Here is a 23055-nt window from a genome sequence, read left to right as displayed (position 1 = left end):
TTTTTTTTTTGAGATGGAGTCTTGCTCTGTTGCCCAGGCTGGAGTGCAGTGGTGTGATCTTGGTTCACTGCAATCTCTGCCTCCTGGGTTCAAGTGATTCTCATGCCTCAGCCTCCCGCCACCACGCCTGGCTAATTTTTGTATTTTTAGTAGAGATGGGGTCTCACCATGTTGGCCAGGCTGGTCCCGAACTCTTGACCTCAAGTGATCCGCCCTCCTCAGCCTCCCAAAGTCCTGGGATTACAGGCATGAGCCACTGCGCCAGGCTAGTTTTTGTATTTTTAGTAGAGACAGTTTTCGCCATGTTGCCCAGGTTGGTCACAAACTCCTGGGCTCAAGAGATCTTCCCGTCTTGGCCTCCCAAAGTGCTGGGATTATAGGTGTGAGCCACTGAGTCCAGCCTAGAAGTTCTGAGATTCGTGGGTACCTGTTTAAAAAATTCTAGAGAGAAACCTATAGAGTGCAGTGTGTGATTCAGCCATACTAACCATCCTCACATGGACTTACTCTCTAAAAACTTCAGACATAGCCAGAAAGAGGCAGAAGAGCCAGAGCAGGAGAGAGCACTGATGCTCACTGAAGCAGAGGGCTTTGTCATAACCTGTAGAAAACATTTTCCCAATGTCTTTTTACCACATTGAATTATAACTTTTTTACATTCTTCTTCCTCTTTTACTGGGCATTTATACAACTTGAATACAAAATATGGGAAAATAATTTTAAAATTTAATTTTCACCATCTTTTTCAGACAAATAACATTCATTATGAATCCTCTGGAAATTCCACCGTTGGTACCTCTATTTTTCCAGGCTTTTTCCCTCACCCCTTTTGTCTCCATTTTTATTCCTCACTTATTACTATCTCAATAACATCGTTTCTACATTTTAGTTATTAGATCAAAAAGAAGGAAAAACATTAAGAAACTGAGGGAAGAGCAAAACTCAGTAACAGAAAAAAAAACAAAGAATGCGTCACATAATGGAAAAATGGAAGACTTGTGAATGCAGATGACAGAGGTGCTGGCTGAGGCAGAGGAGAAACTATGGGGGTGCTGGGAGACTGAGCCTGTGGGCGTGGCTTGCTCCCAGAGAACCTTGTGGAAGAGGACATCAAAGAAAGAAATGCCAGACGTGTATCCCAGAAAATAAAGCCACATGATATAGCAACTCTTGCTTATTGGCTCTCATAGTTCAGGAATAATTATAACTTAATTGGAAAATAGAAAAGAATCCAACTTTGTTAAGGGTTAAGAGAACTTGTCAGGATTTTCTTCTCTTGCTCCTGACCAGAAATACTGCACAAGTAGTTTTGGGGGGCTGTCTCCCAGACTATGCCAGGGAATAGCTTTCATGAAGCAAAACTTTCCTGGTGAGATTACCTGTCGGTTCCATACCTTGTTTCCTTTATACACATGAGGAAACTGAGGATGTTGAAATAAATATGACACTGGATTAAAACACACTCATCACTAGTTGGGTGTGGTGGCGGGCGCCTGTAATCCCAGCTACTCAGGAGGCTGAGGCAGGAGAATCGCTTGAACCTGGGAGGCGGAGGTTGCAGGGAGCAGAGATCGAGCCACTGGACTCCAGTCTGGTTGACAGAGCAAGATCCTGTCTCAAAAATAAATAAATAAATTAATTAATTAAATAAAATAAGTAAATAAAACACACTCATCCAGGCCAGTCATGATGGCTCATGCCTGTAATCCCAACACTTTGGGAGCATGAGGCAGGCAGATTGCTTGAGTCCAGGAGTTCAAGAGCAGCCTGGACAACATAGTGAGACCCCATCTCCACACAAAAAAGAAATACACACTCATCGCTGTCAGGTTCCAGCTCTGTCGAGGGAAACAGGCCCACAGACAAGGAGCTAAGAAGCACAGCCAGAGGCAGCAAGTGGACACCAAGGGCTGTGGGAATGCAAAGAGGCAAGAGTGAGTGAAATGGAGCAGCTGCTTTGGAAAACAATCTGATGGTTCCTCAGAAAGTTAAACATAGAGTTACTGTATGACCCAGCAATTCCACTCCTAGGTATACATGCAAGAGAAGTGAAAACACATGTACACAGAAAAACCTGCACAGTAACGCTCTTAGCAGCACGATTCATAAGAGCCAGAAAGTGGAAACAACCCAAGTGTCCATTAACCAATAAATGGATAAACAAAATGTGGTCTATCTGTACAATTAAATATTTTTCAGCAACAAAAAAGAATGAAGTCACTCTGGGAGGCCAAGGGGGGCGGATCATGAGGTCAAGGGATCGAGGCCATCCTGGCCAACATGGTGAAACCCCGTCTCTACTAAAAATACAAAAATTTAGCTGGGGCGTAGTGGCACATGCCTGTGATCCCAGCTACTCATGAGACTGAGGCAGGAGAATGGCGTGAACCCGGGAGGCGGAGTTTGCAGTGAGCCGAGATTGCGCCACTGCGTTCCAGCCTGGGCTACAGACCGAGGCTGTCTCAAAAAAAGAAAGAAAAAAGAGCGAAGTTCTTACGCACACTACAATATAAACAAACTGGAAAACATTATGCTAAGAGCAAGAAGCCAGACACATACTGTGTGATTCTGTTTTTAAAAAATGGCCAGAATAGGCAACTGTATAGGTGCAGAAAGTAAATTGGTGGTTCCAAGAGCTGGGGCAGCGGGAGAGGGAAGACTGCTTGTGGGTACAAGGTTTCTTTATGGGGAATGAAAATGTTAGAGGCCAGGCACAGTGGCTCATGCCTGTAATCCCAGCACTTTAGGAGGCTGAGGCAGGTGAATCACTTGAGCTCAGGAGTTTGAGAACAGCCTGGGCAACATGGCAAAACCGCGTCTCACAAAAAATACAAAAATTAGTTGGGCATGATGGCATGAGCCTGTAGTCTCAGCTACTTGGGAGGCTGAGGTAAGAGAGGATGATGTGAGCCCAGGAGGTGGAGGTTGCAGTGAGCCAAGATTGTGCCACTGCACTCCAGCCTGGGCACCAGAGCCAAACTTGGTCTTAAAAAAAAAAAAAAAAGAAAAGAAAAAAGAAAATGTTAGAAAATTTAATAGTGGTGATGGTTGTAAACTTTGTGAATATACTAAAAACCACTAAATTGCATATTTTATTTTATTTTATTTTTTTTGAGACAGAGTCTCCCTCACTCTGTCACCCAGGCTGGAGTGCAGTGGCACGATCTCAACTCACTGCAACCTCTGCCTTCCAGGTTCTGTTTTTTTGCTTTGTTTTTTTTCTGAGATGGAGTCTCGCTCTGTTGCCCAGGCTGGAGGGCAGTGGCGCGATCTCGGCTCACTGCAAGCTCCGCCTCCTGGGTTCACACCATTCTCCTGCCTCAGCCTCCCGAGTAGCTGGGACTACTGGCGCCCGCCACCATGCCTGGCTAATCATTTTGTATTTTTAGTAGAGACGGGGTTTCACCGTGTTAGCCAGGATGGTCTCGATCTCCTGACCTCATGATCCTCCTGCCTCTGCCTCCCAAAGTGCTGGGATTACAGGTGTGAGCCACCGCGCCTGGCCCTCTGCCTTCCAGGTTCAAGCAATTCTCCTGCCTCAGCCTCCCAAGTAGCTGGGATTACAGGCATCCACCACCACCCCCAGCTAATTTTTATATTTTTAGTGGAGACAGGGTTTCACCACATTGGCCAGTCTGGTCTTGAACTCCTGACCTCAAGTGATCCACCCGCCTCGGCCTCCCAAAGTGCTGGGATTACAGATGTGAGCCACCACACCTGGTCTGAACTGCAGACTTTAAAAGAGTAAACTTTGCACTATATGAAATAACTCTCAGTCAAGCTGCTAAAAAAAAAATTAGTCTGGGCCAGGCGTGGTGACTCACGCTTGTAATCCCAGCACTTTGGCAGGCTAAGGAGGGTGGATCACGAGGTCAGGAGATTGAGACCATCCTGGCCAACATGGTGAAACCCCGTCTCTACTAAAAATACAAAAAATTGGCTGGGCGTGGTGGCGGGCGCCTGTAGTCCCAGCTACTCGGGAGGCTGAGGCAGAAGAATCGCTTGAACCTGGGAGGCAGAGGTTACAGTGATCCAAAATCGAGCCACTGCACCCCAGCCTGGTGACAGAGTGAGACTCCGTCTCAAACAAAAACAAACAAACAAACAAAAAAAACAAACAAAAAACCAAAAAAAATTAGTCTATCTTGAGGATGAACTGAACTCAGACTCAGGTCTTCTAACCCTTCCTTTCAGTTTCCATCTTTCCTAAATTAAATTTTAAAAATTAGAACAGAGAACGTGAGAAGGGAAAAGTGGGTGTGTATATTAGAAATTGGGACAGTGCAAAGCATTTCTCAAGCTGACAGCTTGGTCCTGCCTGCATGTGCAGCCAGGAGGAATCACACATGGGATGGGCAGCCTCGGGGGCACAGGACAGAGCGGCCAGGGCGCTGTACCAAGGCACAACTCCCAGGGCCTGGACAGGCCTCCATGTCCCTCCCTGCAACCTCAGTCCTTGAGGCAAGAGCCATGCCCAGCCCCTGAGGCCCTGAGACCAAATCCTAACTAGGGAGACACTAACCTGCAAGACTGCAGTTTTAGCCAGCTTGTCTGCCATAGATTGTGTGGCCTAAACAACAAACATGTATTTCCCACAGTTCTGGAAGTTGGAAGTCTAGGATCAGGGTGCCAGTATGGCTGGGTTCTCCTGAGCACCATTATTCCTGAGAGAGAGGAAACTCTTTCCTGTCTCTTCTTGTAAGGGCACTAACCCCATGCATAGGGCTCTATCCTCATGACCTAATCACCTCCAGAAGGCCTGTTTCTAAATACCGTCACATCACCAGTTGGAGCTTGGACACATGAATTGATGGCGGGGAGTTGGGGGGATACATTCAATCCATAGCAACTGCTTTTAAAAACATTTTACTATGCCACAAATATTTGTTGGGCAGCATGTTCCTATGATCGACAATGGGCAAAGCATGTGTGGATATTTCTCAGCAAAGATGGTGACTTCTAGGGAACCTCTCTAGAAGGCGCAGTGTGTTTTAGGGGAGACACCAACTCCAAGAATATCTCTGCCAGTGCCACCTGGTTTTGCCCACAATTCAAAGCTTTCCTGGAAGCAGGTGAGGGGCAATGGAACCAGCAGATGCAGGGGTAAAATCTATTCCTTCTTCGATAATTCTCAGAGCAATTCTATTCCAGGGTCCTAAATCAGATGAGGTGCCCAGGCTGGGCGCGGTGGCTCATGCCTGTGATCCCAGCACTTTGGGAGGCAGAGGCGGGCGGATCACCTGCACTCAGGAGTTCCAGATGAGCAGTCCAGAGAGAGGGAAGACAGGGAGGAGGCTCCTGCATGCCTTGGTGGCTCTGGAATCCACCAGGGACTATAGACTGTGCGTGGTCCTCCAGGCGGTGGTAGGCAGCATGGTTCATGCTCCAGTTCTAGTTCTGCTGGGAACATGCCATGCCATACGTAGCCTCCAGCGTGGAGAGACTGGGCTGCTTTGTAGCAAGTATCAAGTGAACAAGGAAGGGAAGAACATGGATCTTCGTGGGCAGATGTCTATTAGCAAAAACTGCGATGGGAGGCAGAATTATAAGATAGCCCCAAGATTCTCACCCCTCGGTGCGCTCAGTTGCCTAATTTCCTCCCATTGAGTGTGGGCTGTGAATCTGACAGACGTCACTCTTGTGATTAGGCAAAGGCAATAAGATACTCCCCCACTTCACTGTTCTGTAAGACTGCCTCAGCACACGGGAGCGAGATCCTCCTGCTGTGAGAGGGCCACACCACGGGCCTCTAGCAGCTGAGATGGCCCCCAGCAACAGCCGGCAAGAAAGTGGGAAGCTCAGAGCTCTTTCCTTTAGCTGCTGCTGTGGCCGAAGCCTGAGTATGCTCAGGCTTCAGAAGAGGCTCACCTCTCGTGTCCTTTGCTGTGGCAAGGAGAAGGTCTAGTTGCACCCCAAGGAGACCAGTGAAATCACCAATGCCAACTCCCATCAGCAGATCCAGAAGCTGATCAAAGATAGGCTGAACATCCACAAGCCTGTGACTGTCCATTCCTGGGCTCAATGATGGAAAAATGCCTTGGCCTGCTGGAAGGGTGAGTACATGGATATAGGTAAGCTAAAGGGTATGGCCAATGCCTGAATGCCAGAGAAGGTAACTTGGATGAGGAGAATGAGGATTCTGCACGGGCTGCTCAGAAGATGCCATGAAGTTAAGAAGATTGACCACCAAATGTATCACAGCTTGTACCTGAAGGTGAAAGGAAATGTGTTCAAAACAAGCAGATTCTCATGGAGCACATCCACGAGCTGAAGGCAGAACAGGCCCAAAAGAAGCTCCTGGCTGCCCAGGCGGAGGCCCACAGGTCTGAGAACAAGCAAGTACACAAGCGGCTGAAGAGCGCACCCAGGCCAAGAAGAAGGTGATATCAAGACTTTGTCCAAGGAGGAAGAGAGAAGCAATAAAAGCTCCCCCTTTCTTGTCTGTACATACTGACCTCCGTGATTACATAGATCAGCCATTAAAATAAAACAAGACGGCCGGGCACAGTGGCTCACACCTATAATCCCAGCACTTTGGAAAGCCGAGGCGGGCAGATCACGAGGTCAGGAGTTTGAGACCAGCCTGACCAACATGGAGGAACCCCATCTCTATTAAAAACACAACAATTAGCCGGGCTTGGTGGTGCATGCCTGTAATCCCAGCTACTCAGGAGGCTGAGGCAGGAGAATGTCTTGAATCCGGGAGGCGGAGGTTGTGGTGAGCCGAGATCGCGCCATTGCACTCCAGCCTGGGCAACAAGAGCAAAACTCCATCTTGAAAAGAAAAAAAAAAAAAAAAAAGCGGGAATCTCATTCTTGCAACAAGACACTGAATTCTGCCAACAACTATGTGAATTTGAAAGAAGGCTCCGAGCCTTGGAGGAAATTGCAGGCTTGGTCAACATCTTGATTACAGCCTTGTGAGAGTCAGGCTCTCAGAAGACCAAGAGACTCGGCTAAGCCGTCTTTCAGCAATTGTGAGATAATAAGTGGGTATTGTTTTAAACCAGTAGCTTTGCTGTAACTTATTACACAGGAGTAGAAAACTAATACACCTGCTTGGTCAGGCACAGTGGCTCACACCTGTAATCCCAGCACTTTGGGAGGCTGAGGCGAGCAGATCACTTGAACTCAGGAGTTCGAGACCAGCCTGGGCAACATAGACGCCCATGTCTACAAAAAAAATTACAAAACTTATCCAGGCATAGTGTGCACCTGTAGTCCCAGCTACTCTGGAGGCTGAGATGGAAGGATTGCTTGAGCTCAGGTGGTTGAGGTTGTACTGAGCTTTGACTGCACCACTGTACTCCAGCCTGGGTGACAGAGTGAGACCCTGTCTCAAAAAAAAAAAAAAAAAAATGAATGAAAAGAAAAGAAAGTCATAGAGCTGGAATCACACTATGTAGCCTTTTCAAATGGCTTCTTTGCTTATTAATACACATTGAAATTTCCTCCATGTCTCTGACAAATATTTTTTACATCCTACTTTATGATAGTACATAAATAATAGAAAACAACATTTTATTTTGTATTAGGAAAATAGACACATATTGATTTGAGATTTGGTGGGTTTTTTCCCCCAGTCGAAACTCAAAAATCCTACAGATTTATCAAATTTAGAAGGGATCCCTGTTAATTGTGTGAAAGTTGATCATATGAATTGGGTCATTCTTGTCATACCCACCTAAAACAGAGTTGAAAGAGCTGTGGGAAAAAAAGCATTCAGGGCATATAACACTGAGCCAAAAATGTAATTCTCTGGAAGCCTGGCTGCTGAAACTCCCTGCTGTAACCTGAAACAAGTTTTATTTAATGGCTACTGGAAGGACACACTGCAACTCTAAAACTAGTTTTGTAATTGAACAGTCTAGCCTGAAAATGCACTTTAAAAGTTTTTTTTCCTTTTTCTCATTTTTCCCTAGTCTTGTGATATAACCTTGAACCTTACTGCAGAATCTTTTCTTCTCCTTAGTCTTAAAATACGGACTTGAAATGTACTTTCTTTGAAATACCATGTCCACCACTTCTCACCATACACTCCCTTAGACCATGCACATTTGTCTAATTGTATGCTAGTATCTAATTATGTGCTTACTTAGAAGTTCCTGGGGATAATCTTGAGACAGACTTGGTAGGCATAGGGACCTATCTACAAAATTCCAGAGATTACTTCAAGGCAGTTAGTTAACCACCGGGCCGTTATTGAGATGCAGCTAGCCCACACTCCAGGTGGACCATGGCTTGAGACAGCAACCAGAACAAGACACGCAGACCTAGTACTCAGCACCCCTCCTGCACACCTCCCAGTCCAAGTTCACATCCTTGGACTCAAAAACTCCGTTTTAAGCGAAACTCCGTCTCAAAAAACAAATGAAAAACAAAACAAAAGAGTTCTGTGAGACCTTCACTTTTTTCACCATCCGATATTTCCCAAACACGATTCTGCTACCATTTTTGAATGACTACATAGCCATTATAATGGCAGCAGTGGCTGATCTGGAGGGGTCGCTGTGATGATGCCAGCTGCAAATGGGGAGGCATGCCCAGGGCTGAATGCTCCGTGGAGCCCCCGGGGGCTGGGAACAGGTGATCCCAGTGGGAGCCCCAAGCCATACCGAGTTGTCAGGACGGGAGCCCTGTGCTCCCAGGCGCAGCTGCGGCCACCTAGTCGTGGCTCCAGACAGGGCATCCCTGCACTCTTGGGGACCTGGGAAGCACCCTTTTCCCACAGGCCCAAAAGTGCCTGCTCCCACTCCCTGGCCTCTCCCCACTCTCAGCACCTCCTCCATGGCAGAGCAAAGTTGTGGACGTGTCAAGATAGCCAAGCCTGGGAGCTATCACAACCCAGCCAAATGTGTGTGCACTTGGGGCAGTGCATGCCAGCCCCCCACCATCTCGACCTCTTCCAGAAACTGCTTTTGAGGCTGAAACTTTGGGCACCAAGAAGCATGGGAAGGAGGCTGGGTGGGGGAGGGGGGCGGCTGAGGGTGGCTCAGGGCAGGCCTGCGGGCAACCTTCAGCGTGGACACCCTGGGCGTCATGAACAGCATGTTGATGGCCATGAGAGGCAGACAGGTTCCTAGGTGGGAAGGGGTGGGTTTTCTGTAAAACCCACCTTCAAGCCACGGATGGCCTGAAGCCTGGAGGCCACGCTACCAGTTCCAGGTGGAGTCTGTGACCCAGAGAGAGAAATTCATTGATGCCTTTCGGCCAATGGGATGGTGTTTTTCCCAGGCCCGCCCATGACCGCCCATGGGCCAATCAGCATGCACTTCCTCCCACCCATGGACCAATGAGCACACACTTTCTCCATTCTGAGCCCATAAAAAACCCGTAGACTCATCCAGACTCAGACAGTGGAGATTATCTGTATGCAGGCGCGAGCTATTCACTTCAGGTTTCCTCTCCACTGAGGGCTGTTGGGTTGTCCAATAAAGCCCTCCTCTGCCTTGCTCACCCTCCAGTTGTCTGCATAACCTCATTCTTCCTGGACGTGGGATAAGAACTTGGGGGACAAGAACTTGGGACCTAACGAACAGCAGGAGAGAAAGGGGCTGTAACACATTCCTGGCTGAGTAGCCATGCTCCTGGGCCGCATGAGTGAAAAATGGCGACTCTTCTGGACGCCCAGACTTTGGGATTCCCCGAGCCAGAGCTGTAACACTATAGCCCTCCTGCCCTCAGCCAGCACTGGGTGGCCGCCCCCCACGACGGGAAGCAGCAGCGGGCCAGAGCAGGGCAGCGGGACTGAAAGAGCTATGAAAACACACCCCACCCAAAACACACCTCCCCGCTTGCCAGGCTGCAAGCAACGGGAAGGAGAGAAGAACTGTGGCCCTTCCGGGAGCCCAGACCTCAGACTCCGGAGCCAGGGCTGTGACACGCTGCCACACCCTCTTTGGGGTTCTGCTGTTCTTGGTGTCTCCGAGCTTTCCGGCGCCACCACTTTTCCCTCGTCTAGATGCTGGTGCCTGCAGCAGAAGCCGCCTGCAGTATGTCTGGTCCAGTCGCAGCCTTGCAAGGAGCCGGCGCCTGTGCCAGCGCCTGGAGCTGTCCGCCCCGCCGCGGCAGCCAGCGTGCCTGGCCGTGTGCACTGGCCGGACCCTTCACTTGCTCACTCACACACCCCTTGCGGCTCCGCGCCTGGCTCGCCCTTGGTAAGTGTGGGATCCAGGTGCAGCCTGCTGGGCCGAGTGGGTGGAACGAGCCCAGCGGGTGTGAGCAAAACTCAAGCAGAGGCGCGACCACAGTGGTTTCTGGCTGGCGAAGCGACACCCATTATTAGTAGCTTTCCGTAATTTGTATTTTACAATTCTTTTTCTGAGATCGTATCAATTTTTTATGCAGAACAGCCCTGTAATAATGGGGGCAAAGGGTCGGGCACAGTGGCTCACGCCTGTAATCCCAGCACTTTGGGAGGCCGAGGCAGGTGGATCACCTGAGGTCACGAGTTCGAGACCAGCCTGGCCAATATGGCGAAACTCCGTCTCTACTAAAAATACAAATACAAAAAAAAAAAAAAAATTAGTCGGGCATGGTGGCGGGCGCCTGTAATCCCAGCTACTTGGGAAGCTGAGGCAGGAGAATCGCTTGAACCCGGGAGACAGAGGTTGCGGTGAGCCGAGATCGCACCATTGCACTCCAGCCTGGCAACAAGAGCGTAACTAATGGGAGCAAAGATAATCATTTCAGCGATGAGAAGAGATCTTGAATTTAAGATACTCCCTACATTTGGGATTCAGAGCACCCTTCGTTCCACCTGTGAATGCTCTAGCCGTCGTGCCTTTTCAAAATACCATTCCTTTGGTTCTCTTTCTGAGCTTGATGTCAAATTATTAAAAGGAAGTGAATATAAAGGCATGGAGAAAGTGAGATTAAATGCATACAAGTGTTGCTTAGTAAATTGGACACAATGTTTGACTACACAGGCACGAGAGGGACCCAGAGACAGGGATCTACTTATGTCCTGCTGCTACAGGGTGCCTCCGCATCCCACCTTCATCCTTTTTGTCATGAACCTGTGTGGAGTGTTTTTTTTCTTGTCCCTAATCAAACATACAGAGACTGAGAAAACTGACTCCAGTGCTTGAGTGCATGCGTTTGAATTGCAACATAATCTTTTTTTTTTTTTTGAGACGGTGGCTAGCTCTGTCCCCCAGGCTGGAGTGCAGGGTGTCGATCTCGTCTCACTGCAAGCTCCGCCTCCCGGGTTCAAGCCATTCTCCTGCCTCAGCCTCCCGAGTAGCTGGCACTACAAGCGCCCGCCACCACACCCAGCTGAGTTTTTTTTTTTTTTTTTTTGGTATTTTTTGTATTTTAGAGACGAGGTTTCGCTGAGTTAGCCAGGATGGTCTCGATCTCCTGACATCGTGATCCGCCCGCCTCGGCCTCCCAAAGTGCTGGGATTACAGGCGTGAGCCACCGCGCCCGGCCGCAACATGGTCATTTTTATTTGCTTTCTCAACCAGTGGATATATTTTGTGACTGATTGACTGTATGTAATAATATGGACATCTGGATATGTGCCTCTGGGAACACATGAAATGACACGTCACCAAACACACTCGCAGACAGCAATCGGTAGTAACCTGGGTACGTCTCCTTTAAGAAATAGCGAAGCCCCGCCTCCTTCCCAACCTGGAGTGTCCATTTCCCAGCTCCCCCTACAGGGGTTCGGCCTTTACTTCCGGAAGGAGGTGGAGGCGACCCTCAACTCTCCCGCCGTGCGCCTGTGGGAACTACAACGTTACCCAGAATGGCCTGCGTTGGGCGACGGCGACCTTCAGCCAATGAGGCCTCCGAAAGGTGGCGTTTCCGTAAGCGCACGCGCGGTCGCGGCGGGACTTCCGTTGTCCTCCTCGTGTCGGTCGTTTTGGCATTTGTCTGGACTGTTTACTTGGTAGAAAGCCCCGGAGCGCTGGGTCCGCATCATCCGTGACTGACTGAGAAGGCGCGAGAGGAGTCTTCCCCGCTGCACAGAGGCGTGGCTGAGACTCGGCGGCGCCCGGGGTACCCCGGCCCGGCCCGGAATAAGGACCTCCTCTCTGGCCCCTCTCCGCCCACAGAGTCAGATGGCGGCGGCCGAGCTGACGGCCCCGGCCCGGGTATGTGCCGCGTCCTCTGGGCCTTCCCCGCCCTCCCCACGCGAGTCCTAGCACCCCCGAGGGCGCCAGCTTGCGGCCCTGCAGCCCAGGACAGGACATGGGGCCTCGTCGGAGGGGCTCCCGTTTCCAACATCTGGTGTGCTACGGAAGGGAGGGCGCGACTGGGAAGGAGCCCCTGATGGGAGGCTCCACCGAGCCCTGGGGCACAGAGGTGACACAGCCAGTGCGAGGGCACCCGGCTCCAAGGCCAGGCATGGGGCTACAGGGTGGCCTGAGCCCATCTAATACCGCCATAGATGCCCTTTTCTGAGGCCTAGCTCTTTCCACGTTTCCCTTGGCTGTAGAGGGGGTTATGAAACCTACGCCAGGAAGGGGAGGGTTTCCCAGTCTCTCACTAGCCCTAACTCCCACCCACAGGTTCTCTGGGTTGTGGAGTGCCATTCCCCCAGCCCTTAATTCTGAAGACCTTGGGTGAACCCCAAGCCCAGGGTCCTGTGTCCATGTTAGCCGGTATATAGAGTTGTTCCAATTTCTGGCAGCCAATGTGAACAGGTGTGGAAGGTTTTTCCAGAAAGGTACAAGATGTGCAAATGCTTAGGTGCAGTACGGAGCTGGGAGCATTTATGAAGCCACAAGTCTCCTTGCTTTCTGGTGGGAAGCAAAGAACAGGAGGATAGACGTCAGGACTGCAGTGGCTGCCTGAGAAGTTGAGTGTGTTTTCAGAAGGTAATAGCAAGTTTGAATCAGAAAAAAGAGGTAGTTTACTAAGGTCTTCACAGGCGTCATCTGTGTGCACAGTGGGGCACAAACTGGGGGGTTGAGGGAGGAGGAAGGAAAATCAGGGTAGACTAGTCCAAGTGAGGGTTACTGGCCCAGGATCGTGGTTTAGGTGATGTGGTGAGATTCTGGATGTGTGGTTTCAAAAGGGACAACTAAATTACATAATGTAGGTGGTGAGGGAGTGAAACAGAGGACTCAGAGAAGACCCCAGGCTTTTTGGTATTAGCAGCTGTAGGGAAAGAAGTTGCATCAACTAAGATGCACAAATTGGCAATAGGAGTAGTATTCACTAGGGATATCAGGTTTATTTATGCCATGCTAAGGGTCAGATCTTTCAGAGCCTACTAAATGGAGGCATTAAGTGGGCAGATGAACGTGTAGGTCTTGAAATCTAGGGAGTGGTTCAGGGTGCAGATATTCAAGATGTGGCTGTTGTGTGCACCAAGGTGAGTGAGCTGTGGGTCACAGGCGGGGCAAGCTCCGGGTTTTGGTTCTAAAGCTGTTAGTGGGCCAAGACGGGGAGGATGATGACAGAGTAAGTGGTCATGAAGGCGGGGTATGTAAAAGACAGTGTAGTTTGGCAGTGGCCAGGGCTCCCAAGAGAAGAATGGATATGAGATGGATGCAAACGCATAGGACACTCAGGCCAAAACTCGTGCTTATTCACCACTTTGTGGGTATCCAGGATTTTGTAATAACTTGATGGGGCCTGGGTGCTTCATTCAGGCTGGAAGATTAAGCTAGTGTCATGTGATCATTTGTGAGAGTCATTGTGTGTGAGATGAGCGACCAGTGAGGTTGGGATTTAAATGAGCTTTAGGTGGATATATGACTGCCAAGGGGATGGTAAGTGCAGCACAGAAGTGGAATAGGGCCATGGTTATCTATGATTCACCTGTGGTTCTGTGTGGCTATGTCTGAGGCAAGGAATACAGCCTGGCAGGGAGGCCTTCAAAGACATTTTTGAGGCTGCTTCCTCTAGTGTAAGCCATGGGAAGTCTGGGATTTTGGATCCTGTTTATATCCACACTTTGAATGCTGCCTGCCAAGTTGCCGTATAAGGCCAGAAATTAAGGCCCAGTATGATATGTCACCTTGACATCTGATGAAAACGATACAGCCGGCCGGGCGCGGTGGCTCACGCTTGTAATCCCAGCACTTTGGGAGGCCGAGGCGGGCGGATCACGAGGTCAGGAGATCGAGACCAGGGTGAAACCCCGTCTCTACTAAAAAAAAAAATACAAAAAATTAGCCGGGCGTGGTGGCGGGCGCCTGTAGTCCCAGCTACTCGGAGAGGCTGAGGCAGGAGAATGGCGTGAACCCGGGAGGCGGAGCTTGCAGTGAGCCGAGATTGCGCCACTGCACTCCAGCCTGGGCGACCGAGCAAGACTCCGTCTCAAAAAAAAAAAAAAAAAAAAAGAAAAGAAAACGATACAGCCTTAGATGGCCTGAGAGCAAATTCCTCTTCCCACTTTGCTCCCATGAATAAGCTTTCTTAGCCAAATGAACCCTTCTTATTCCAGGGAACCAGAACAGTTCCTGCTTATTACTTTGTAGTGGGTTTCAGTTCCCTACCAATTTTCTGAGTTATTCAAACAGGCCAGTCCCCTCCTCTGGGGACCAGTGGAGCTTCTCCATCTTAATGCTACAAAACTTACATTCTACAGTACCTGGTTGTTACTCTTTTCTGGAGTACTGCCTCCGTATGGCCCTGTGTGGAGTGTGGTATTCTTTCACAGGCTATGAGTATTTGTCTTTAATTAATAAACTGTTCAGCCAGGTGTGGTGGCTCACGCCTGTAATCCCAGCAGTTTGGGAGGCCGAGGCGGGCAGCTCACAAGGTCAGGAGATCAAGACCATACTGGCCAACACGGTGAAACCCTGTCTCTACTAAAAATATAAAAAATTAGCCAGGCGTGATGGCGGGCACCTGTAGTCCCAGCTACTTGGGAGGCTAAGGCAGGAGAATGGCATGAACCCGGGAGGTGAAGCTTGCCCCACTGCACTCCAGCCTGGGTGACAGAGCAAGATTCTGTCTCAAAAAAAAAAAAAAAAAAAAATTAAGAAACTGTTGATCTCATTTGTCCAATGTCACATGTCTCGTATTTGGCTGTTGGTTATCCATTCTTTTTTTTTTTTTCTTTGAGACGCAGTCTTGCTCTGTCACCCACGCTGGAGTGCAGTGGCGCAATCTCGGCTCATTGCAACTTCCACCTCTCCACCTCCTGGGTTCTAGTGATTCTCCTGCCTCAGCCTCCCGAGTAGCTGGTACTACAGCCACATGCCACCATGCCTGGCTAATTTTTTGTATTTTTAGTAGAGATGGGGTTTCACCATGTTAGCCAGGATGGTCTCGATCTCCTGACCTCGTGATCCACCCACCTTGGCCTCCGAAAGTGCTGGGATTACAGGCATGAGCCACTGCGCCTGGCCCAGGTTATCCACTCTTTCACGCAGGTAGCATGTGGGGAGGCCAGGATTTGCCTGTGGTATGGGACGTAGTGGTGGTCATGGTCATGTGGCAGTGGGATCTGGAGACCTGAGGTATGTCTCAGATGATATGCACTTGGAGAGGGAGTGTGCCTGATGGTCCCAGTGTCCTGGTTGAGACTTCCATGACCTTGGTCATACGAGAGGAATGCTTGTCAGGAAGGAGTGGTTGCCCTTATGCCACGCCCACAGCTTAGATACATGTATTTGTTCATCTGCCTCATTACTGATGGCTGCAACTGGTGACCAAGAGCCCCAATAGGAGACAACAGCACCAGTTGACTGCTTTCTCCTCTGAGTTGGGGAGCTTGGAAAGAGGATGAGCATGGGGTAAATGTGTGAGGGGAAGGATTATGGATCCTGAGAGGAGGAACCGTTTGTGGTTTCATCTGTCCCCATCCTGGCAGGGCATTGTGACCTTTGAGGACGTGGCTGTGTACTTCTCCTGGAAAGAATGGGGTCTTCTTGATGAGGCTCAGAAATGCCTGTACCACGATGTGATGCTGGAGAACTTGGCACTTACAACCTCCCTGGGTAAGGTCCTCACACCCACCTCTGTGCCCCGAGCTAGTCTTTGCTCTTACCCCATCCCCAGGGACAGATGTGTCTTCACAAGAAGACTATTGACACGGCTTCCTGTTCCTGCGTAGGTGCTGCTGTTGGTAGGGCTAAGGTTGTATGTTGCCTGCTTTTCTCCTTGAGCAAGCAAAACCTGCTTCCCTTTGATGTGGAAAGATTCAGAGTCAGGCTTCTTATAGTCGGCCTCATGGATCTCACCTTGTTTGCCTCTCCCTGGCCAGGTGACATTGTCCAGATCCGAGGCTCCTTGAGGCCCAGGTTCTACTTCCTTCCTCTAGGGGACACTTCCCCATGCCGGCCTCTGCCAGCAATTATCATCACTGACATTGTCACCACTATGTGGGCTACGAGTGGCTCTTGCAAAATCCTCCTCTGAATTTCTCCTTGTATTATTTGTTTTTTCCTGTGGGCTATCATGTGCAGAGTCATTCTGGGCTGGTCTTGGGTGCTTGCATATTCCAAGTTCCATGTTCTTGATCGTAGGGGTCAGGTGGACAGGCCCTGTGGTTCTGAGGATGGCTGTGATTCCCCACAGCAAGATGGACTCAGGGGGAGCCTGGCCCTAGAGACTAACACCTAAAGGAGGACATTCTATCAGGGTTATGTTCACATCATACCAGAGACATATCCTGTTTGACTAATATTTTGGTGCTAATGACATTTGACGCCAAATGTCATTACTGCCTTTTCATTCCCATTCTTGACACTTAGCCTGCTTGTCAGCTCTACACCTGGTTACTACGTCTCTTGCTTCCAGCCTGGGGTTAATCCCCACATCTCTGGACTCCATGTCTTACCCATTTTTCTCACTGCCTTATCTGCAGTGTTCTCCAGTGTTGGCCTCTACGTAATATGTTATGAGGTGTCCACGTATGTCAGCTGCTATTTTGTTGTCACATTTTCTTGGGCCCAGACACATATCTCTACACAATGCATGTGTTAGCAGGAGAGCAGATCTCACTGAAAATTGTTCTAGAGAATGAGTTGTATATCCTGCCTCTTCTCCATGTTTCTCATCCCATGGCTGTGTTTTTTCACTCATGAGCCCTTCCCAGTTCTGTGATCTTTAGAGGCCCAGTTCTGCTAGGCAGCCCTGTCTTCAACTTGAACCCAACAGCTTGGTCCTGAAAACAACCCCATGGACTCAGTTCCTGGGTTTGTTGGATGCATATTTGTCCATGGGCTACCCCGACTCCACTAAAGTCAGCATGTTCTTCACCAACATTTTCTTTGTTTCAGGTGGCTGTGGAGCAGGGGATGAGGAGGCACCTTATCAGCAGAGCACTTCTCCACAGCGGGTGTCACAGGTTAGGATTCCTAACGCCCTTCCTTCTCCCCAGAAGACCAACCCCTGTGAGATATGTGGCCCAGTCTTGAGAGAGATTTTGCACTTGGTTGAGCACCAGGGTACACACCATGGTCAGAAACTGTATACAGACGGGGCATGTAGGAAACAATTACAATTTACTGCATACCTTCATCAGCACCAGAAGCAGCATGTTGGACAAAAACACTTCAGAAGCAATGGGGGCAGAGACATGTTTTTGAGCAGCTGCACATTTGAAGTATCTGGGAAGCCCTTCACTTGCAAAGAGGTTGGGAAGGATTTCCTGGCGAGATCGAGATTTCTTCAGCAACAGGCTGCTCACACCAGAAAGAAGTCAAACAGAACCAAGAGTGCAGTGGCCTTTCACAGTGTGAGAAATCATTACAACTGGGGAGAATGTGTGAAAGCTTTCAGCTACAAACATGTACGTGTTCAGCACCAGGGAGACCACCTCATTAGGGAAAGATCTTACATGTGCAGTGAATGTGGGAAATCTTTTAGCACAAGCTGTAGCCTCAGTGATCATTTGAGAGTTCACACTTCAGAAAAGCCTTATACATGTGGGGAATGTGGGAAATCCTATAGGCAAAGCTCTAGCCTTATTACGCACCGAAGAGTTCACACTGGAGTAAGACCTCATCAATGTGATGAATGTGGAAAGTTATTTAACAGGAAGTATGACCTTCTCATACATCAGAGGGTTCATACTGGAGAAAGGCCTTACAAGTGCAGTGAATGTGGGAAATCCTTTAGCCATAGCTCTAGCCTCATTACACACCAGAGAATTCATACTGGAATGAGGCCTTATGAGTGCAGTGAATGTGGGAAATCCTTTATCCATAGTTCTAGCCTTATTACACACCAGAGAGTTCACACTGGTACAAGGCCTTATATGTGCAGTGAATGTGGGAAATCCTTTAGCCAGAGCTGTCACCTTATTAAACACCGGAGACTTCACATTGGCGAAGGGCCTTATGAGTGTAGTGAATGTGGGAAATTGTTTACTTACAGATCTCGTTTCTTCCAACACCAGAGAGTTCATACTGGAGTGAGAGCTCATGAATGTCATGAATGTGGAAAATTATTTAGCAGGAAATTTGACCTCATTGTACATGAGAGAGTTCACACAGGAGAAAGGCCATATGAGTGCAGTGAATGTGGAAAATCCTTTACCTGTAAATCCTACCTCATTTCACACTGGAAAGTTCATACTGGAGCAAGGCCTTATGAATGTGGGGAATGTGGGAAGTCATTTACCCATAGCTCTACACTCCTTCAACACCAGAGAGTTCACACTGGAGAAAGGCCTTATGAGTGCAATGAATGTGGGAAGTTTTTTAGCCAGAGCTCCAGCCTCATTAGACATAGGAGAAGTCACACCGGAGAAAGGCCTTATGAGTGCAGTGAATGTTGGAAATCCTTTAGTAACCACTCTAGCCTCGTTAAACACCGAAGAGTTCATACTGGAGAAAGGCCTTATGAATGCAGTGAATGTGGAAAATCCTTTAGCCAGAGCTCTAACCTCACTAATCACCAGCGAATTCACAGTGGGGAAAGGCCTTATGAGTGTAGTGACTGTGGAAAATTTTTTACCTTCAACTCCAACCTCCTAAAACATCAGAATGTTCACAAGGGATAAAGGTTAGGTAACACACATAGGGCTGTTATGGACCGAGAAGTGTCCCTGCAAAATTCATAGACATCAATAAATAAATAAATACGTATTTTCAATAACCATGCTTTATATTTAGTATATGTTCTCTGAATTTTGTTTTATACAAATAAGTTTATATGTGTACATACTACTTTGTCTCTCATATCCACACATAAAACTAAATGGTTTCTTTTTTAAAAAAATTCTTTGTTTTTAAATGGACAAATTACAATTGTACATGTTCCTGGAGTACATAGTGATGTTTTGATACCTATAATTTAGAGTGATCAGAGTAATTAGCATATCCATCATCTCAAACATTCGTCATTCCTTTATATTGGGAACAGTCAGTCTCAATTGCCATTCTCCTAACAACTTGAAATTATATATTATTAACTTTAGTTCTCCTGTAGTAGTATGGAACACTAGAACTTATTCCTCCTGTCTAGTTGTAATTTTTTGCTTTCAACCAATCTTTGTCTATTCCTGCCTACCCACTACCATTCCCAGCCTCTAGTATCCTCTGTTCTACTTTTTACTTCTAAGAGATCAACTTTTTTTTTTGTGGGGGTGGGGGACAGTCTTGCTGTGTCTCCCAGGCTTTTTTTTTTTTGAGACGGAGTTTCGCTCTTTTTGCCCAGGCTGGAGTGCAACGGCATGATCTTGGCTCACCACAGCCTCTGCCTCCTGGATTCAAGCGATTCTCCTGCCTCAGCCTCCCGAGTATCTGGGATTATAGGCATGTGCTACCACCCTGGCTAATTTTGTATTTTTTAGTAGAGACGGGGTTTCTCCATGTTGGTCAGGCTGGTCTTGAACTCCCAACCTCAGGTGATCCACCTGCCTCAGCCTCCCAAAGTGCTGGGATTGCAGGCGTGAGCCACTGCGCCTGGGCATGAGTTTCCTTTTCTCTGCATCCTTGCCAGCATCTGTTGTTGTCTTTTTTATAATAATTATCCTAAACGGGGAGAGTGATGCCTCATTGCAGTTTTGATTTGCGTTTCCCAGATAGTGATGAGTGTGTTTTAATGTATTTTTTGACCATTCATATGTTGTCTTTTGAAAAATGCCTATTCAGGTCATTTGACATTTTTAAATTGGATTGTTTGAGGGTTTCTTTGCTGTTGAAATACTTCAGTTGCTTGTGTATTGTATTCTGGCTTTTTTTTTTTTTTTTTTTTTTAAGACGGAGTTGCTGTGTTGTCCACGTTGGGGTGCAGTGGCACGATTTCAGCTCACTGCAATATCTGCCTCCCGGGTTCAAGCAATTCTCCTGCCTCAGCCTCCTGAGTAGCTGGGATTACAGGTGTGCGCCACCACACCCAGCTAATTTTTATATTTTTAGTAGACACGGTTTTTTGCCATATTGGCTAGGCTGGTCTCAAACTCCTGACCTCAAGTGATCTGCCCACCTTGGGTTCCCAAAGTGCTGGGATTACAGGCGTGGCCACTGCATCTGGCCTCTTTCTTGACTCTTGACATTTTCCTTACACTGTCACTGAGTGGGTTCTACATCAGAAAAAGATGAATAGGCCAGGTGTAGTGGCCGAATCCTATAATGCCAGCACTTAGGGGGGCCAAGGCGGGAGGGTTGCTTGAACTCAGGAGTTTGATACCAGCCTGGGCAACATGGCAAAACCACATCTCTACAAAAAATGCAAAAATTAGCCGGTTGTGGTGGTGCATGCCTGTAGTCCCAATTACTCCTGAAGGCTGAGATGGGAGGATCACTTGAGCCTGAGAGGTTGAGACTGCAGTGAGCCTTGATCGTGCCACTGCACTTCAGCCTTGGCAACAGAGTGAGATGCTGTCTCAAAAAAGGAAAAAAAAAAATAGAATGTGGAGATAAGCAGATTTCAAATGCGAAGTGAAAAAGAAGCTTTTCATTGTTCAAACCATATTGCTAAGTGAGAAAAGCAAAGTACAGATCTGTATAGAATCTGACTTTCCTATGAGATGAAAAACTTGTAACATAATTGACACACACAGAATAATAAGCAAAGGGAGACACAATTCTATGAGGATAATACTATACTGCAAATTTCACCTTCTGTTTTTACTTATTCATTAAATTATTTATTTAGAGACAGAGTCTTGCTCTGCTGCCCAGACTGGCCTCAAACTCCTTTGCTGAAGTGATCCTCCCTCTAAGCCTCCCAAATAGGGGGGTGAACAGGCACAGTTTTTCTCCACCTTGGTGTTGTTCAATGTTTTTAATAAAGAAGAAAGTCTCATTTTAATGACAAAACCAACAAGGGGGCCATTTTTAATCACATGCTGACCTTAATTCCATCTCTTCTTAGACATCATTGTTAAAACTTCTGGGCTGGGCGAAGTGGCTCATGCCTGTAGTCCCAGCACTTTGGGAGGCCACCTCGGGTGGATCACCTGAGGTGAGGAGTTTGCGACCAGTCTGGCCAAAATGGTGAAACCTCGTCTCTACTAAAAGTACAAAAATTAGCTGGGTGTGGTGGCAGGCACCTGTAATCTCAGCTACTTGGGAGGCTGAGGCAGGAGAATGAATTGCTTGACCCAGGAGGAGGAGGTTGCAGTGAGCTGAAACTGCACCATTGTACTCCAGCCTGGGCAACAAGAGTGAAACTCCTCAAAAACAACAGCGAAACCCTGTAAAGTCAGCTGGGAGTGGTGACTTACGCCTGTAATGTCAGCACTTTGGGAGGCCAAGGCACGCAGATCAGAGGTCAGGAGTTCGAGACCAGTCTGGCCAACATGGTGAAACCTTGTCTCTACTAAAAATACAAAAATTAGCTGGGTGTGGTGGCAGGCATCTGTTATCCCAGCTACTTGGGAGACTGAGGCAGGAGAATCGCTTGAACCCAGAAGGTGGAGGTTGCAGTGAGCCGAGATGGTGCCACTGCACTCCAGCCTTTTTTTGAGACTTTGTCTCAAAAAAAAAAAAAAGAAAAGAAAACTGTGAAGGGTAAATTTTTTTCACCATCCACTAATGTTTCAATAGAGCTATTTCTGTCATCGCATTTATTAGATAGTCGTTGGTAATAAATTTCTGTAACTGGTATTTCACCTCTTTTTCTGGTGTCATATTGGTTCCTCATGCAGAACACTCCCCGCTGTCACAAGAGAAAGAAATGATAATCACTTCCCAGGAAAGATACAAGCTCGATAATTTAACATACGCCCAATGTCTCCAGGTGGATATCACCACCATTACCAATACCAAGCTGGGATTTCTCTCAGTGTTCTTTACCTGAGACTGACTTCAAGTTCCTAAAATGGGTTGAAAATATAAGTTAGAATACCAAGTAAGGGATATTACATGAATAAATGTTTTGCTCAATGAATTGGACACAATAATTGACTATATAAGCAGGAGAGTTGTTTTTCCGTGGGAACGACTGATTCACCTTTGTACTCTTGCTTTAGCCTCTCCTCTATCTTCCTTGGCGTGGTCCTATCTGGATTAGTTCTCTTTTGCCCCTGGCAGACTGAAAAACCAACTCTATTGCCTCAGAGTGAGGCAGGAGAATAGGGAATTAGGGTAACCAAGGATGAAGGCATAAGCAAAAGAACAGCAGGTGCAGCTAGTTCTAGGCAAGATGAGGCAGCACACAGGCCACATCCTCACTCCTGTCGTAACAAGACAGAAGTCTCCACTTCAGCCTCTGATTGTGCACCAATCCTTCATAGGATTGGAGGCCTTTAAAGAGCTCTTGGGGTATTATAAAATTCTAGCTTATTGTTAATGGCAAAAACCGCAATTACTTTTGCACCAACCTGATAAAACCCTAAAAAACATTGTAATCGGGGTTCTTGAGCCGCTTGGTCGCCTGCTCCCAAACCTACATTCCACTTCTGTGGAGTGTACTTTCACCTCAATAAATCTGCGCTTTCCATTGGTCCGTTCTTTCGTTGCTTTTTTTTGTGTGTTTTGTTCACTTCTTTGTTCAATGCGCCAACAACCTGGACAACTCACAGTCAAGACTTTCCATCCGGTAACATGAGTGCATTCATGTGAATTATAACACAGTAATGTTTATCAGCCTCTGCTTCCAGTGCAGGCATTTTGTGTCTAAACGATTGTATAAAGTGATACACGAATTTGGATTTGTAGCCTTTGGGGGCATTCACAATATTTTTAGCGC

General features: G+C 47.8%; 2 protein-coding genes and 1 pseudogene across 2 annotated transcripts in view; all 3 read left to right on the top strand.

The window, feature by feature from the left end:
* Positions 1-5839: 5839 nt before the first annotated feature.
* Positions 5840-6487, top strand: LOC116479614 (large ribosomal subunit protein eL19-like; annotated as a pseudogene).
* Positions 6488-11839: 5352 nt separating this feature from the next.
* Positions 11840-22810, top strand: ZNF256 (zinc finger protein 256). The gene is made up of 3 exons (XM_032171373.2): positions 11840-12104; positions 15782-15908; positions 17193-22810. The coding sequence occupies exons 1-3, from the start codon at positions 12072-12074 to the stop codon at positions 18917-18919; spliced, it is 1887 nt and encodes a 628-aa protein (XP_032027264.1). The 5' UTR covers positions 11840-12071; the 3' UTR covers positions 18920-22810.
* The window catches only part of ZNF418 (zinc finger protein 418), a 25912-nt gene continuing 20051 nt past the window's right edge, over positions 17195-23055 (top strand). Inside the window, exon 1 of the mRNA XM_058426079.1 lies at positions 17195-17260. The gene's annotated coding sequence lies outside the window, so the exon portion shown is untranslated. The remainder of the gene's footprint in view (positions 17261-23055) is intronic.

Source organism: Hylobates moloch, unplaced genomic scaffold, assembly GCF_009828535.3.
Source record: "Hylobates moloch isolate HMO894 unplaced genomic scaffold, HMol_V3 SCAFFOLD_12, whole genome shotgun sequence".
Classification (NCBI taxonomy): Eukaryota; Metazoa; Chordata; class Mammalia; order Primates; family Hylobatidae; genus Hylobates; species Hylobates moloch.
This window is presented reverse-complemented; position numbering and strand designations above follow the sequence as displayed.